Raw genomic sequence first — 14,850 nt, 5'->3', positions numbered from 1 at the left:
ATAGTTTGTTAAAATTACTAGAAACGGAAAGGATTTAATGTGTTTGGTGAGGGTGTTTTGCTACTTTACTTCATTTCTGAGCCAAGGAATCCACCACTGCCAGAAGATCTGGCCCTTACAAGGGAAATGGCAAAAGATGGAACAGTTTAAAAGTGTAAGACCTCTGAATAGTTTCAAGAGCTCACAAAGAAGGCTGTTTTCAGAACATCCCACACCAAACACATTAAATCCTTTCTGACTGACAATGCTGTGTGTTTATTTCCAGAAGGGAAAAATACAAACAGTCTGAGTTCTGGTATATCCCAGGATTTGCTTTCTTTGATCTGTTCTGAAGGCATATCTGTCATAAATAAATAAAACATACATTAATAATAAAAACAATATAAAAGCACCAATTACATTCCAAATAATTTCTCTATTAACTAGTCTATATATGAACTACCAAGTTCCTTGCTCATGTTTTGTTCAACACAGGGAATCTAGTGCTAAACTAAAGTTCTCTCTCAGGTTTTTATACGTCTGCATCTTTTTATTTATAGAGCACACACAGACCCACAGCTAAGCCACACATATAATTTCTTACCAGTATTTGTCAACAATGTGAGATGGTAATCTCAGCTAAAGAGACATGAAATTATAAACAATTGGAGCCTCAAAACCACAGCCCTTATTTTGTCATCAGCTCTAGAAGAAAAACATATTGGCCATCCAATCAGGACATGTGAGGGGAAACTGGGGGACTCCAGTTTATACAATTCTCTAGAAAAGACCCCAAAATAATTTAAATGTAATTTGTGGTTTTGATTATTAACATTCTTATGGACTTCTTTTGTTTACACTCTATTTAGGAATTCATATTTTTGTCTCAAGTGCCTCAAAATCTGCTTGATATGACTGCCCAGTACTTAAAAAAACTTCTATAGCAAGTCTTCTACAAGAAAAATCCTAAAGGAAAATAAAAATAATCAGTGGGCTTTTTTTATTCCTTTTTCTGCCCTTCATCTTCCTTATGAAGAAGGATAAATGCACAGCACAAATTCTTATTTTTAGTTTTAAAATGCTTATATAGGTTTAGGTTAGCATACTCTGCTACAGATTTCTGACCTATTAGTAAAGAAAATAATGACTAATATGGTAATACTTTCTGTAGATCACCATTGTAGAGGGGTGAGACATATTTGCCAGTGGGCTTAATTTGTGTTTGCTCAAGCACAAATTGAAAGGAACATCCTGTAGTGATCACAGCCTTTTGCTGTCTGTGGCTCCCTCACACACCTTGTCCATATGCACAGGAATTGCTTTGTCATGGTTTCCTCAATGAAATTCCCCAAATTGGGACAGAAATACTGAAAAGGCAAGGCCCATTGCTGTTGTAGCTCTCCAAACCCTGCCCCATCATTGGAAAAGCACATAGAGAAGATCTTATCTGTCAAACACAAATATTCAAACTTTTTCCCAATACCATGGAATGCTGATTGTGGCAATGGCCCTAAAGTTGGAGAAAAATCACCTCATCTCTTGTTGACACATACATATCCTTCTGAGTCATACAGAGCCTGCTGTCTGTGGCACAGAGCCTGCAACTGCTCCCTTTGCAGCTGAATAACTGATATAAGAACAAAGAAAATTCCAGTGTGCCCCCAGTACCTGTGCAGCCCTTCAGGGACAACGACAGAAAATGGTCTCCAAGGTCCTGGCCATGTCTGTGCTCCTCTGTGCATGTGCTGCACAACCACTTATTGCATCTGGTGCAGAGGCTGTGGGCTGGTCTCTTCTCTTTGCACATGGAGCAGCTCTAAGAACAAAAAGTGCAATTACAAACGCACACGTGACAAATCAGCTGTACAAACTGCTGTCCTCAACAGACTATCATGCACATTGGTGACCTTAATATTTTTTTTTTATATTTTTTGTCTACAGACTAAAGCAATTCAAGTTATTTTAAGAGTCTGGTTGTAAATGTGTAACATTCAGAGAAATACATAAAACATCCTACAGCTGAGACAATCTAGAAAACAACGTGGGGACACCCACATACTATTAAAAAACTTAGTTCCTGTCCTCTAAAGAACTGGCCAAAAATGAGCTTAGTTTATAGCTTGATATCACATGTGGTGAACTGGAAACACAAGGCACAGGAAGATGAGAAGACCTGGAAACCTTAATTAGTATTTTCTTGATTCAACATGTTATTGATTCAACAATTTAGGGAATGTCCTTTGCTGTACAGGCCCTGCTGCCTGGACATGTCACTGGAAATGAACAGAGGGAAATGAACAGAGAAGCACAGAAATGAAGGCAGTAATTCAACATCTTATATCCACAATGAACTCAAGAGTAATTTCAAGACAGCTACAATGATAATTCCTTTAAAAAGGATTTGCTTTAGGTATAAAACGCCTTGTTTCAAAAACTCCCAATATTCATGTATTTGTCTCACCACAGCCACAAAAACTCATGGGCAGAGTGAGCAAAGTGATGTAAATTTACCTTTATCAAAGCATAAAAAGCAAGGCTTTACCACCACTTGATTAAAATGAAGCATTTCCCTCAAGATCACAGTATTTCTACTACAGCTATGTACACACACACAAATCTCCTCAATATTGCTTCTGCTCAGGGCTACTCAAGCAAATAGGAATAGAGGGGAAAATCACTTCCTATGGGGTCCTTTCTGCTGGGCATCAGCTGATCTTCAATTCAGCTGGGAGTTGAAAAATTTGCATCCCAGCTATTTGATGTGAACATGAAGAGCAGGACACAGCAGCCTGTGCCCAGCTCATAACCCCTGATGCAAGTTCTGGTGAACTTGGGAAGGGTTTCTGCTCATGGTGGCTCAGGAATTAGAATGTCTGAAGGAAGAACTACTGCAGCTCTGAGCTGGTTGTCTCAGTTTTAAATCACAGCTTTAACACTTCGCGGAAAATCCATATCCACCTAAATTCCGTGACACAAGTGAGTCAAACTCTAACTCACTTCAGCACAGGACGAAAAATTTTTGTTTTGCTAAAGTTAATTTAAATTTTATCATTCCCTTCCATGGGTCTGGCATTTCACAACAGGTCTCTTATCAAACCATTACTGAAGAGTTTCTAAATACTCATTCACAAACAGATTGGGGAATTCTTGACAATAAGACAACGAAGCAAAGTTTTAAAAGTGTTTAACTGTTTAGAGAGGGAATTGTTTGTGCAAGCCAATGTTATTTTAGCCGTTTTCTTATCAGCAATGTTTTCCAAAAGGTACATACAGTAATTTAAATCAAAAAGCTTAATAAAACGTATATAACCAAAACACAAGAATATTTAATTTGGGAAATAAAGATTATTATATGAAAAGAAGTGACTTGTCTCAAATGTACCCACCTAGGTCCAGCTCAGGAAAAAGCTGAGGATGCTCTGCCTTCTGTGCCATCACCAGAACTGCTTAAGCACAGGTTCACCTGCAGCAGTTCAGCTGCCAGCCTGACTGGAATGTGTATTGACACTGCACTGTGTTAACATCACTTTTAAGGTGCAGAGTGTTCCCAGAGCTGCATTATTTACGATGTGGAAATGGGATTTTGGGCAGGAGACTCTGAACTGTGTATTTCTGAAAGTGCTGCTGCTGGCACGTAGCACATCCTATCATTCATGCTCCACTCTCTCACACACTCAGAGACACCTTGCTGCTTCCAAACACTTTGTTACAAACCTTGACAGACACCCACTCGAACACAAAAGACAAATTAAGACGATGATGGCAGCTCAGATGTGCCTCAGGTGGATGATCAGGTGCTTCTCCTTTTGGTGTCACTGGTGGTGAAATTGTGGCTTTCATTTGGAGTGTGGTGGGGGTGGTTAAAGACAGAAAGCAAGCAAAGCTACATGATTTGACTTAATGAAAAGGAAGCTGAAAACTGTGAAGGTTCACATTTGCTCTAGGGTACTCCTGTGCTCCAGTGAGAAATCTGCATTACTGAACTGCTCTTAGGACTCCTGAGGGATTACAGAGTAGAAAATCCTTCTTTTAAGGATGGCTTGAAAAAATAATCTAATGCTTTTGAAGACATTAGATATTCTCATCTGATTTCCTTTTTACACAAATTCTCATTGAAAAGTAAATTATGCAAGTCACAGTAATTAAGAAATCCCAGTATAATAAGTGCATTTTAAAAAGTCAGCAGTATCTTCTGAATTTTCCTCCTCTCTTTGGAGAGTGCATGTTAATACACCCCTTCTGTTTCAGATCAACTTCGGTTGCACTCTGCAAGCAATGTACACCTGAAGATGTCAATACAGTTTGCTTGTTTTAATTATTTTTATGTCCCCAGAACACTGTGGATCAGATTACACATTCTTTACTCTTTAAGAACACCCAACTTTCTCTGTTCCTCCTCTCCACCCAAACTAGTGGCAACTACAAAGCTGTGAGAATAGCCCTGCCTGTTCACTGGGTATTTAATTGAAGTTAAATCCATCTATATACAATGCCAAAGTTGTAACCCAATACCACCCTTTGAATCCATTCCCCAGTGGGAAACTGCAATATGATGTGACTTTTGTATCATTAAAACAGACAATCAGAAAATTCTAACTGCTCACATGACCTTAGGGGTGATGCTGGTGTAACAATTTAGCCAAGACTCAGCTGCTCTGGTTAGCAGGTAGAGAGGGAGATTGTCCCTCTGGAGCTGTCCAGAGAGGCCACATCCAGAGCATTCTCCTCAGTTCTGGTCTCCACAACTCAAGAGAGACAAGGAGATACTGGAGAGGATCCAGCAGAGGCCTCAAAGGGGATGTGAGGGGGCTGGAACATCTCTCCAGTGAGGAGAGGCTGCAGGAGCTGGGCCTGGTTAGCTGAGAGAAGGCTGAGAGGGATCTCATTAATGCTTATAAATATCTCAAAGGAAGGCTAAGAGCATGGTGCCAGTCACTTTTCAGTGGTGCCCAGGGACAGGATGAGGAGCAATGACCATAAACTAAAACACAGGGAGTTCCATCTCAGCTGAAGGTGTGTCACCCTTTACACTGAGGGTGTCAGAGCACTGGAACAGCTGTTCCAGGGAGTTCATGGAGTCTCCCTCTCTGGACGCATTGAATCCCACCTGAATGTGTTCCTGGGTCACTGCTCCTGTGACCCTGCCTTGGTGAGGAGTTGGACTGGATGACCTCCAAAGATCCCTTCTAATACCAACAATTCTATGACTGCTTACTTTGGGAGCTAAGAGGACAATGAGGAATCCAAGACATTCAGTACCTTCCTAATATGTTGATTATCACAGATAGATTAGTATCAATACTAATAGTGGACTATTTAAAATACAAAGAGTAAAACTCATTCTTCAACTAAAGTTTTAAAATTACTATGAAGGCAGTGTGTCCATCTCTGGTAATGAAGTAATTACAGTGCTGCATAAGCAAACTATCAGAGAATCTTCATTGTTTAAAACAAGGTTTTCTCTGCTTTCAGTGCTCATCTGGCAGTGTTTCAACAAGCCACAACTTGGTGGCTTTCACTTACCTTTGCCATAGCTGAATCACCAACTGGAAAGTCCTTGAGGAAGAAATTCTCAACTACATCCCTTGCAAAGCAGGTCTGCTTGCACACAGGGCAGGAAAGGATACCTGAAGGTAAAAAAAAAAAGAAAAAAGAAACCACCAGAAATAAAGCAATGCATACCAGCCATGCGAACCAGGAAATGCTATAAACCACACTTCAGTATTGTGGCTTTTTTGGATCACATGGGCAGTTCCAGGAAACTGAGGCATCCTTCAAGCCCTAAGTGGCTAGACCTGGTTCAACATACAGAAAATAAAAACAAGGCAACAAAACTCCTGGAAAAACACCATATTTCAGTTGACTCATTTCCGTGCTTATTGATGATATCTGCATGTCCAAATTCTCACTGGGCTTGGAGATGATTAAAACTGAGCTGCACTTTAGACTGTACCCTCTTGTTACAGATCTACTTGTGCTTTCTGAGATTTTCTGTGATTCTGGAACAACTTTACCCACCCAGAGGTGTACCCAAGGACAGAACAGAAACTCCTTAATACCAGTTTTACAGCACAGGATGCAATCCAGGTGAAGTGATGGAGGAGTAATGTGCTGCTGGCAGAAGCAGCTAGTCAGAAAAAAGAAAAATCATTTTATAAAGTTCATAAGGAAAATTATTATAGTAAATCCAGAGGTGGCAAAACATGATCTCCCTCAAAGCAAAGTGAGCAGCAGAACTTGGCTCCATCCTCATTAATAACTGAGCACAACTGGGGTGAATCTCAATGTCTGCCTGGGCTGGGAACCAAGAGTTCAAGCAGGTGTCCATAACTGCACACCTGCATTGTTGCACCTCTGATATTCATTCCTTGACTTCTTGGCCTAGGAGCTCTACTGTGTTTGGCTCTGTTGGTTTGGGGTTTTTTGTCAAAGGACACTGCATTTTCCTGGCCACACTCCTGCAAACTACTGTATGTGTGAAAACAGTCCTTTAGAGAGGGTGGTGGTGTGTCAGTCTATTTCACCTTAACAAGGTGCATCTTTTTTTTAATCCAATTTTTTTACATTCTTTTAAAAACAGAATTTCCATGCTATGCTCACTTTGCCAAGTCATCTCTTTATGATAACTAACAACAGTATTTTCAATTACTAGATGGTTTAAACTTACATAAAATAAGGTTTTAAAGCAAGATCAATAACATTCTACTGTTCCATGTGCTTTTTTTCCTTGACTCAAAATTGTCTGTGCACATGGAGAGTGGCCTGTAAGTTAATTAAACCTTAAGCTCTCTATTACTCCTCACATTACACCATTATCAGAGCCTCTCCTGTTTTCCAGGTGCTTGGCATTGCCTGTCCCTTGGGAATGGCTCCTGCAGTCCCTGCCCATGGGCAGGATGCTAATTCTGAATGTCCTCAGTTTCAGAGCTGGGCTGCTGGAGCTTTAACAGCAGCATTCCACATTGACAGGGACACACAGACCCCAAAGCATCCCAACATTTCTGCTTCTGGCAAAAGCACTACTCAGATGTCAGAACACGTTCACCTCCATTCACAAATGCTTTGAGGAAACTCTGAGTTCTGGAACACCTTTTAAGAGTATCCCTAAGAACCACTTCCATGAGGTTTAGGTCTTTTTTAGCCTAAATCTTGTACAAAACTAAAATCATAATTGCTTTGCATTTTCCAAGGTTGCATTTACAGCAGCGCTGTGGTTTGGGCGCCCAAGCAGCAGACCACAATCCACCCAAACTGTTCATTCTGCTGTGCATTTCACACAGCCCTGGGAGGTCATGCAGGCACGAGAAGGAGCAGGCGGTGCCCGCAGGTGGCTGTGCCACTCGGCCACAAGTCACCCCAGGGGAAAGGGCAGCGCAGGCAATTTCCAGTGCTCTGCTCATCCGGCATGTAAACTGAGCCTTGTTAAAGGCTGTTTGCTGGCAGGAGTTACAAAGGTGCTAAAAAATTATCTGATAAAGATGCCCACAGTGGCAGAAAGCTGAAGAGCTCTTTTTAGCAGTTCCTCTACTTTGCATCCTTCCTATAAGGGACTGAAGCTGAAAAAATATCTGAATTACCTACAATTTTGTAGCTAATCACATTTTCACGTGTTACACCCTAGCACAACACAATTCTCATATATTGGTGGCACTGAAACCTCTCCATGCTTTCCCAAATGACAGGGCAGGAGCCTGTCAGGTGCCTGCTAGCAGCTCTGCTCTCTGGAGACATGCAAAAGCAGGAGGAGGCCAGGCAAGTTGTGTTGCACTGACACTGCCTCCTCCTCCTCGTAAATGATGCTTACAACATGCACTGGTGAATTGCAGCACCAATTCCTGGGAGCTGAAATGCTCCTCAAGCTTTCTTGCCAGCCCTGTAGAAGTGGCACAGCTGGAACAGCAGCAGGAATAAAAAGACAGACACATTATCTGATTGATAAGCCAGGAAGCAAGACACCCACTCTGCAAGCAGCTTCCCAAGTAAGTCTCATGGGATGTGCTCCAAATTCTCAGAGCAGTCAAGAGAAACCAGCTCCTGACTTCACAGAGCCACCTGGAGCCCTTGGGGATTGGAACAAATTTCTTTCTCCCCCAACAGCATTGCCAGCTCTTGATCTGGCAAACAGTGAGAGAAAGTCTCCATCAAGAGGCCACAGAACACCCTGCAAATGCAGCAAGAGGGAAATGGCCAACAGGTGCTTTCCTGGAGTAGGAAAGGCAGGACTCTCTCAGTTTCTCTCTCATTTATGGGTGAGCATGCACAGAACACTTCTGGGAGCAGCTGCTGACTGGCAAAACAGGCACAAGGCTTTGTCCCAGCAAGGACAGCTTCTATCACACAGTACACAAGGTAAAAAAAGGTTACTATTGAAGTCACTATTTGTTGCAGTAAAGTGGAAAAATTATAAGAAAAAGGCCTCAAAAATCTGTTAGGCTGTCATTTCTTCTAAGTCAAGCTAGCAGTTTGCAAGTTCCCATGTGAAAGCAATCCTGGTGTGAGCGGTTTGTTAGCACAACAATCTACTCCTGGGCGAAAAACAACCAGCGCCTTTATAAACTGTTTTTACACTGTTAGATAGTTTTCCTTTTTCTATCTATCACAAACAACCTTTCCTGCACATACACCCTGGGGATTGAGTGACCAATCAATACAGGATAATAACTTGTTACTAACCAATAAAGAAACTGGCAAGAAAGCTACTGACCAATTGGAGTCACACCCGAGGTCTGTAAAACTGTATAAAAGGAGTTCTGTGAATAAAGAATTGCCTTTTTCCACCGTGAAGAAAATGGAGTCCCATGTGATTTATTCCCTTAACTATTTAATTATGTTCCAACACTATTCTTTTAGTGTAGAATGTTAAATCAAATTAAACCAATTGAATGATACTTCATGGAATGCTCATGGCCTCAGGCATGTTCATGTGAGCTTTAAATTCTGCTAATTTGTTACAAACCAGTGAAGGGTAGAATACAGCATTATTAGAATGCATTTAGTTTGATAATGAGCAAGACAATCTTTATAGTGTTTTTAAATTAAAAAAAACAACTTCAATAATTTTCATGCTTAGAAAACATAAATCATGCATGGATTTCAGTTCCGCACAAAAGCCTCCCTTATATATGTACTGAGAAACACAATCAACAATTTGAAGGTAAATAACATTACTAGTGAGTAAAAAGTGATACCCTGGATGCACAGCACAATTTTATCCCAGGTTTTAGATCCAAGTTTTGCTGCTAAAATCAGTGTTGTTCCAGAGATACACATGGAGCAATTTGCGCAGGTCAGAGCTTTGTTTTAGACCACCAAACACAGCTTAGATTGAGTAAATGTCAGAGTGTGTCTCAAATATCCATTATAATGATTTCAAATCTAAAATTCCCTTGGGATGAACAGAAGGCATGCAGAGCCATCAACCTAATTTAAAAAAAAAAAAAAAAGAGTAGTTATGAGGAAAAATAATGGGGACAGCACAGCAATAGAGTATTGGAAGTCATTTCCTACTAACAGGTGGGCTAATCAAAACCACCTAATACTGAATCCTATAGCTAAAACTTTAATAAAAGCACAGGAGACAAATTTGCATCCTGTTAGAAGAGGGATTGGCTGAGCATGGTGGCTTTGGAGATCACACTTATTCAGCTAATTGGGTTTATTTGATACCTTTTGCCCTTAATGAAAACCTGTACTCTACAGAAATGCCCAATCTTTTTCAATATGAATTCCCCAAAGAATCAAAAGTTGGCTTGGCATAATAAACACAATCCAAAATGAACTGTGGAGCAATTAAGCTGAAATTAAGCAAGTAATCCCATCCATATTTACAAGCAGCATCCTGCTGTGCTTGTGCTCAGAGTGCAAACCACCAAGGCACAATTTCCTGGAAATTTCCCTTACCTGTGCTCTGGATAAAGAGGCACCCACAGAATCACCTGTTTTTGGGGATGGTTGGGTGGTGGGAACTGCACACACAGGAATTCCCTGGGATCAGGCAGTGCACACTGAAGTCACTGCTCCTCTCTGGAGCTGCTCCCTCTCCTTTGGCCAGGAATTCTGGCCAGGCAGCAGGGAAGAAAGGTGCACTGAGTCACTGCAGGGTGCAGAGGTTTTTCCCCTCTTGCCTTCTTCCTTTCCCTTTCCTCTAGCATTCATTCAGGCCTCTGAAAGTTGTCTTGGTTGCATTTTTCCCAAATAAAAATCCCACAGTCAAAATGAACAGCAAGAATTTCCCTCCTTGCCTGGGTCTTCGCTCAATCCTCAGACTGGAGCAGAAGGGAAGAGAGGAGCTTTTCCCGGTCCAGGCAGCTGCAGGTCTCAGTGCCATTCACTCCCACTGCACCTTTTGCAGACCATAACCTCAATATTTTCCTTGCCTTCCTACCTTGCCAGTGCCTCCAAACAACTCTGCTCATCTGTTTTAAGAACCTGCACTTTGCAGACAGCTCATTTAAATATATCATTATTAGAGCTCTGTGGGTGAAGGGAAGAGTGCTCAGAAGCCCTGGAGACTCAGTGTTTGTAAGTAGGAGAATGATGCAATTTCTGGCTCTGAAAGGCAACTCAGCAAGGAATTGCAGGACTCCAACAACAGTTTACATGTTAGCAGATCAGGTACAATTGTGGTGCCTAAAGGGAGGCCAGTGTTGATGCCAAATCCTCCAGAAGTAGCAAAAAGCTGACAGAGATGTTGACACATTCTATTTTTGCATGGAAATAAACTGGTAGGAAGGAGGTAGGAGCATTTGCATAAATTATCTTTTAGAAGTTCAGTGCCTCCTGCTGTGTTCAGCACTTGAAATTGTTATTTATGACATCCCATTTTGCTGCTAAAGAGATGGCCATGAGTTTAGAAAGGCTAGCAAGGATCCTAATGCTGGATTTAAGCCCCGTTTCATTGTGATACACAGAATAAAGCCCTACTTCAGAGTTATATGCAGGTTAAACCACATAGAAGATATTCTCAGTGTATTTGAGCTATCAGCTACTGAAGAATCTCTGGAGACCACACTGTACTGAAGAGACTCCTACAAAGCATCAGCACAAGGGGATGTGGAGGAACAGCCCTAAATCTGAATCCTTCCAGGGCCCACTGCTGCTTTCAGCCCCATCCCCTGCAGCCCTGGGCACCCGAGCATCACCACAAAAGGCACCAGCACCAGAGAGATATGTAACTCTGGCTGTGTTTATGTGCAGGCATCACCACAAAAGGCACCAGCACCAGAGAGATGTGTAACTCTGGCTGTGTTTATGCACAGTCACCTCTGAGCCCTGGAAAGCTTTAGCAGCAGGTGTTTTCCTGGAGGAATCAGTTTGCAGCCCTTTTCCAGCAGCCACCAGGTTTATTTCCACTCTCACACTCCCTTCAGCCAGAGTAACTCAACAGAGGACTGGGGAGAAATGGAATTTCAGAGGCAGTGGATCCATTAGTCAGGCACAGATGCCCAGTCTGGACACTCCAACTCCACACCTGGGATATCCAAAATCAGCTTCAGGAAAAGAACAAGGTTTCTTGTTCTCTTCCCCAGCTCGGATCTCTCACATCCCACAGCGCTTTGTAAATGGAAGCTCCACAATGCATTGGGCCCAGCAATAATAACATTTAGAGTGTCCCTTTGTTAAAGTACAAATAAAGAACTAGAACTTCTGAATAGTGTCAAGGTTTTTACTCCACCTATACAGCAGTAATCTAATTTCTAAGGGACAGAGCTGTGGATGATTTACAGAAATCATCTCTGAAGTGCCAACTATAATCTCTCCACCACCCACTGACACCAAGTATATCAAAAGCCACAGCTCAATTTTGTTTCAAGGTCTTCCAGCCTGCTCAGGGTTAAATAGAAAGACCCCTCAAGCTGGCTGCCTCAGAAATAAATCAATGCAGATAATTTACTTATGATTATCACGAGGATCAATTAGCATAAAGGAACAAACAGTGGAGCTGCCACACACACCACATTTGTACTTGCTGTCCACATGTTGCACCTACTCCTCTGCTCTTTTTCCTCCAACAACCATCAGAATAATTATTCTCAGCAAGCATTAACTACACCTCAAGCTGCAGGCATAATTTACATTTCCTTGGAGACCCAATTATAGGTTATAGGAAACAGCTCTGAAGACAACCTCCCACTCCACAGTTCCATATTTGTATAGCTAAACCCCTCAAAGTTTCATTGGCCTTTTGGGTCTGGCAGCCAAACAGCACAGTGCAAAGGGCTGACCAACTTTAAACCCACTTTAAGTTACTAAATATATACATTATGAACAGTTTCTCTCTTCAAAATAATCTTTCTACTCCCCCTTTAGAGGTAAAACATGCCCTTGGTTCTGAGTGGCTCTAATTAAAGCAAAAGGCTGCTCTCCTTCAGGATGAACAGATCATTGCATTGCATCACCTGCCTTCAATGAGTGCACCAAAACAAGGCCACTGGGTATCCTGGAGATGCCACAGCTCCACCAAGGCAGCTAAACTGCATCACTGTGAACTAAATTGTGGCTTACAGAACTCTGTAGATGGCCTGTCGTTCATCTGTTTATTTTTTTATTATTTAAATACAGGCTGAATACAAGCTAAGGCACTGTGTGTTGACACCTGGAGTCTCCTGAAGCCAGTGCTTCACAATTCCTGTGCCAAAACTTCATACTGAAAATGAGCCCAGAGCCAAAGCAGTCATAGAACTCAGTAATTTTCCTTAAATAAACGCCCTGAAGATCTCTCTGACCAATACCTTGCTAAGTTTTGGATGTGCCTCACTAACAAGTGTTCACAGTTAAGGATCCACAGTTTTAGATATATAATTTATATATAGATAAAACTATATATAATTATATCTCCTACCTCACAAGCTGAAGAAAACTGGTTACTTTCAGCAGGAAATAATAAAATGCAGCAAGTGGACATCTGTCAATACTTGAATCCACATTGTCTCTCTTCAAAACTTTGGTTTTCTCTTGGTTTTCCCCAATTTGTTTGCATTTCTCTAATACATGACCCTACCACATTTCTTGGCATTAAGTGAACACAACAAGCATGGACAGTTTTTGAGTTATGCAGAAAATATGGGCAGAAATTATGCAGCCATTTTCCAGGATTTTTGTCATCCAACTTCGAGAAGTACAACAGGGCAAAGAACATTTTTTAAATGAAATTGCAGAAAGTAATAGCTCAACACACAAGTGCAATACAAAAACATCATACAATTAAATCCACCACATCACAAAGCTGAAAAATTACTAATAGCCTTTAACATTACAGGTTAGGCTAATTACCCAATTTGGTTACAAAATGTTAAGAATTCCAGGGCTTGTATCAGCTAGCAGAATTCCATAAGGTGTTTCAGTACATCTTTTTTGATCTGCCTTGTTCTCAGGGGTTCTAACTGTGATTGAGCAGCAATTACCTGTGATTTTTCTTTTCCTTAAGGAAAAAAAATCCCAATAAACCCTTTAGCTGAGACAATCTGGCAAAAACATAAACTTCTCCCAACAATGCACCACCACTGGGCCTCATTTGACTACTTCTGGAATGAACATGTTGGTGATATTTAAAGCACTAAATGAACTTATATCACTGAACATCTTACAGAGAGGAAGGTTTGCAAATGTGGGGTAATTTATTTTGGCATCCACCTCCAGTTCGGAGAGAAGGGATAAAGACAGGAACCTGGATGAATCTGGTTTGGAATGTATTTAGAACTTAATGAGAAAGAGGCAGACCCAAGGAAGCAAGAACCAACGTTGTACCAAGAGTGGCAACGCACACAGGTGGTGCTGGGAAAGTCCTAATCTGAGACACTTCCCTCTCAAGAGACGTGAGAACGTTCTCTTATCCTTACTCAAGCCCTCTCTTGAAAATTACTATTTTACCCATGCAGTAAACAGACTGGAAATACATAACATGGAAATCTGTAGAGGAGGAGGATGTGGATCCTCTGTTACAGGAAGACAAGGAATAAAAATAGGAAAGCAACATTGGCCTGCAAAAAACAAAACAACCCAAACAAAAAAATCAGCCAAAAAAAAAAAACAAAAAAGAAAAGACAAACAAAAATAAGAACTATAAAAGAACAACTGAGAAGCTCAAAGTTCCCTTCACAGAAAAAGCCTGTGTAGGAGCCAAGCTCACAAAGATAACATCCTTTTTCCACTCAAATTACTCCCAAACTCTCAGTTCTCACAGTTTGGATAAATTCTGGTGGCTATGCAGCTTTTCCATAGAAGCTCTGGCTGCTACCTCAGGGCTCTTATTCAGGAGTCACCTCAAACACACACAGGAATAAAAGTTTTAACACTAAGCCCCATCAAATGTCAGGGCCATTTACTCCCAACTTCATTACAAAACAACAAACTAGAGAAGTGTTCTATGTTAGCAGAGCCCTACTTGTAGTAAAGCCTACAGAAACCTGCACATTCAAATATTCTTTTTGTGACAAATGCCAGAATAACTTCACTTGCAAATACATTCATTTTTTCCACTCTTACATTTTGCTTGAGGAATTCATAGTGAACAAGGAACACATTTTTCTTACAGGCAATATTTTACATTTACTCAGCTACAATGGTTTAGCACTTGCACTTACCCTTTACCACTGGCACCTGCATAGGATCAAACTCAAAGTTGACACTGGAAACTGGACTTGTACTGTCCATAACTCAGCAATCAGTGCAGGTAAGCAACACTTTACATCATGCCATCCAAAGAGTTTACAAATTTATCCTGCCTGACCTGTGGGGGCTGCAGTTTCAGTCATTGGCTTAATTAAGAGACACAGGTGTTTTGGTTTTGCTGCTTTCCTTGCTCATAGATTAACTGAGTCTCTGCACCTGGTGTCTCATTTCATTACTGGGTCATCACTGTTAATTATTTCT

General features: G+C 41.2%; 1 protein-coding gene across 1 annotated transcript in view; it reads right to left on the bottom strand.

Annotated features, from left to right (window-relative positions):
* The window catches only part of TRIM66 (tripartite motif containing 66), a 42,782-nt gene extending 28,154 nt beyond the window's left edge, over positions 1-14,628 (bottom strand). Inside the window, exons 1-3 of the mRNA XM_058807166.1 lie at positions 14,562-14,628; positions 5,503-5,606; positions 1,648-1,795 (exon numbers count right to left, since the gene is read on the bottom strand). Of these exons, the coding sequence (XP_058663149.1) occupies positions 1,648-1,795; positions 5,503-5,606; positions 14,562-14,583 (274 nt within the window). The 5' untranslated portion in view covers positions 14,584-14,628. The remainder of the gene's footprint in view (positions 1-1,647; positions 1,796-5,502; positions 5,607-14,561) is intronic.
* Positions 14,629-14,850: the final 222 nt, after the last annotated feature.

Source organism: Ammospiza caudacuta, chromosome 6, assembly GCF_027887145.1.
Source record: "Ammospiza caudacuta isolate bAmmCau1 chromosome 6, bAmmCau1.pri, whole genome shotgun sequence".
In the NCBI taxonomy this organism is placed as follows: Eukaryota; Metazoa; Chordata; class Aves; order Passeriformes; family Passerellidae; genus Ammospiza; species Ammospiza caudacuta.
Note: the sequence above shows the minus strand (reverse complement) of the source record. Positions and strands in the feature narration are given on the sequence as shown.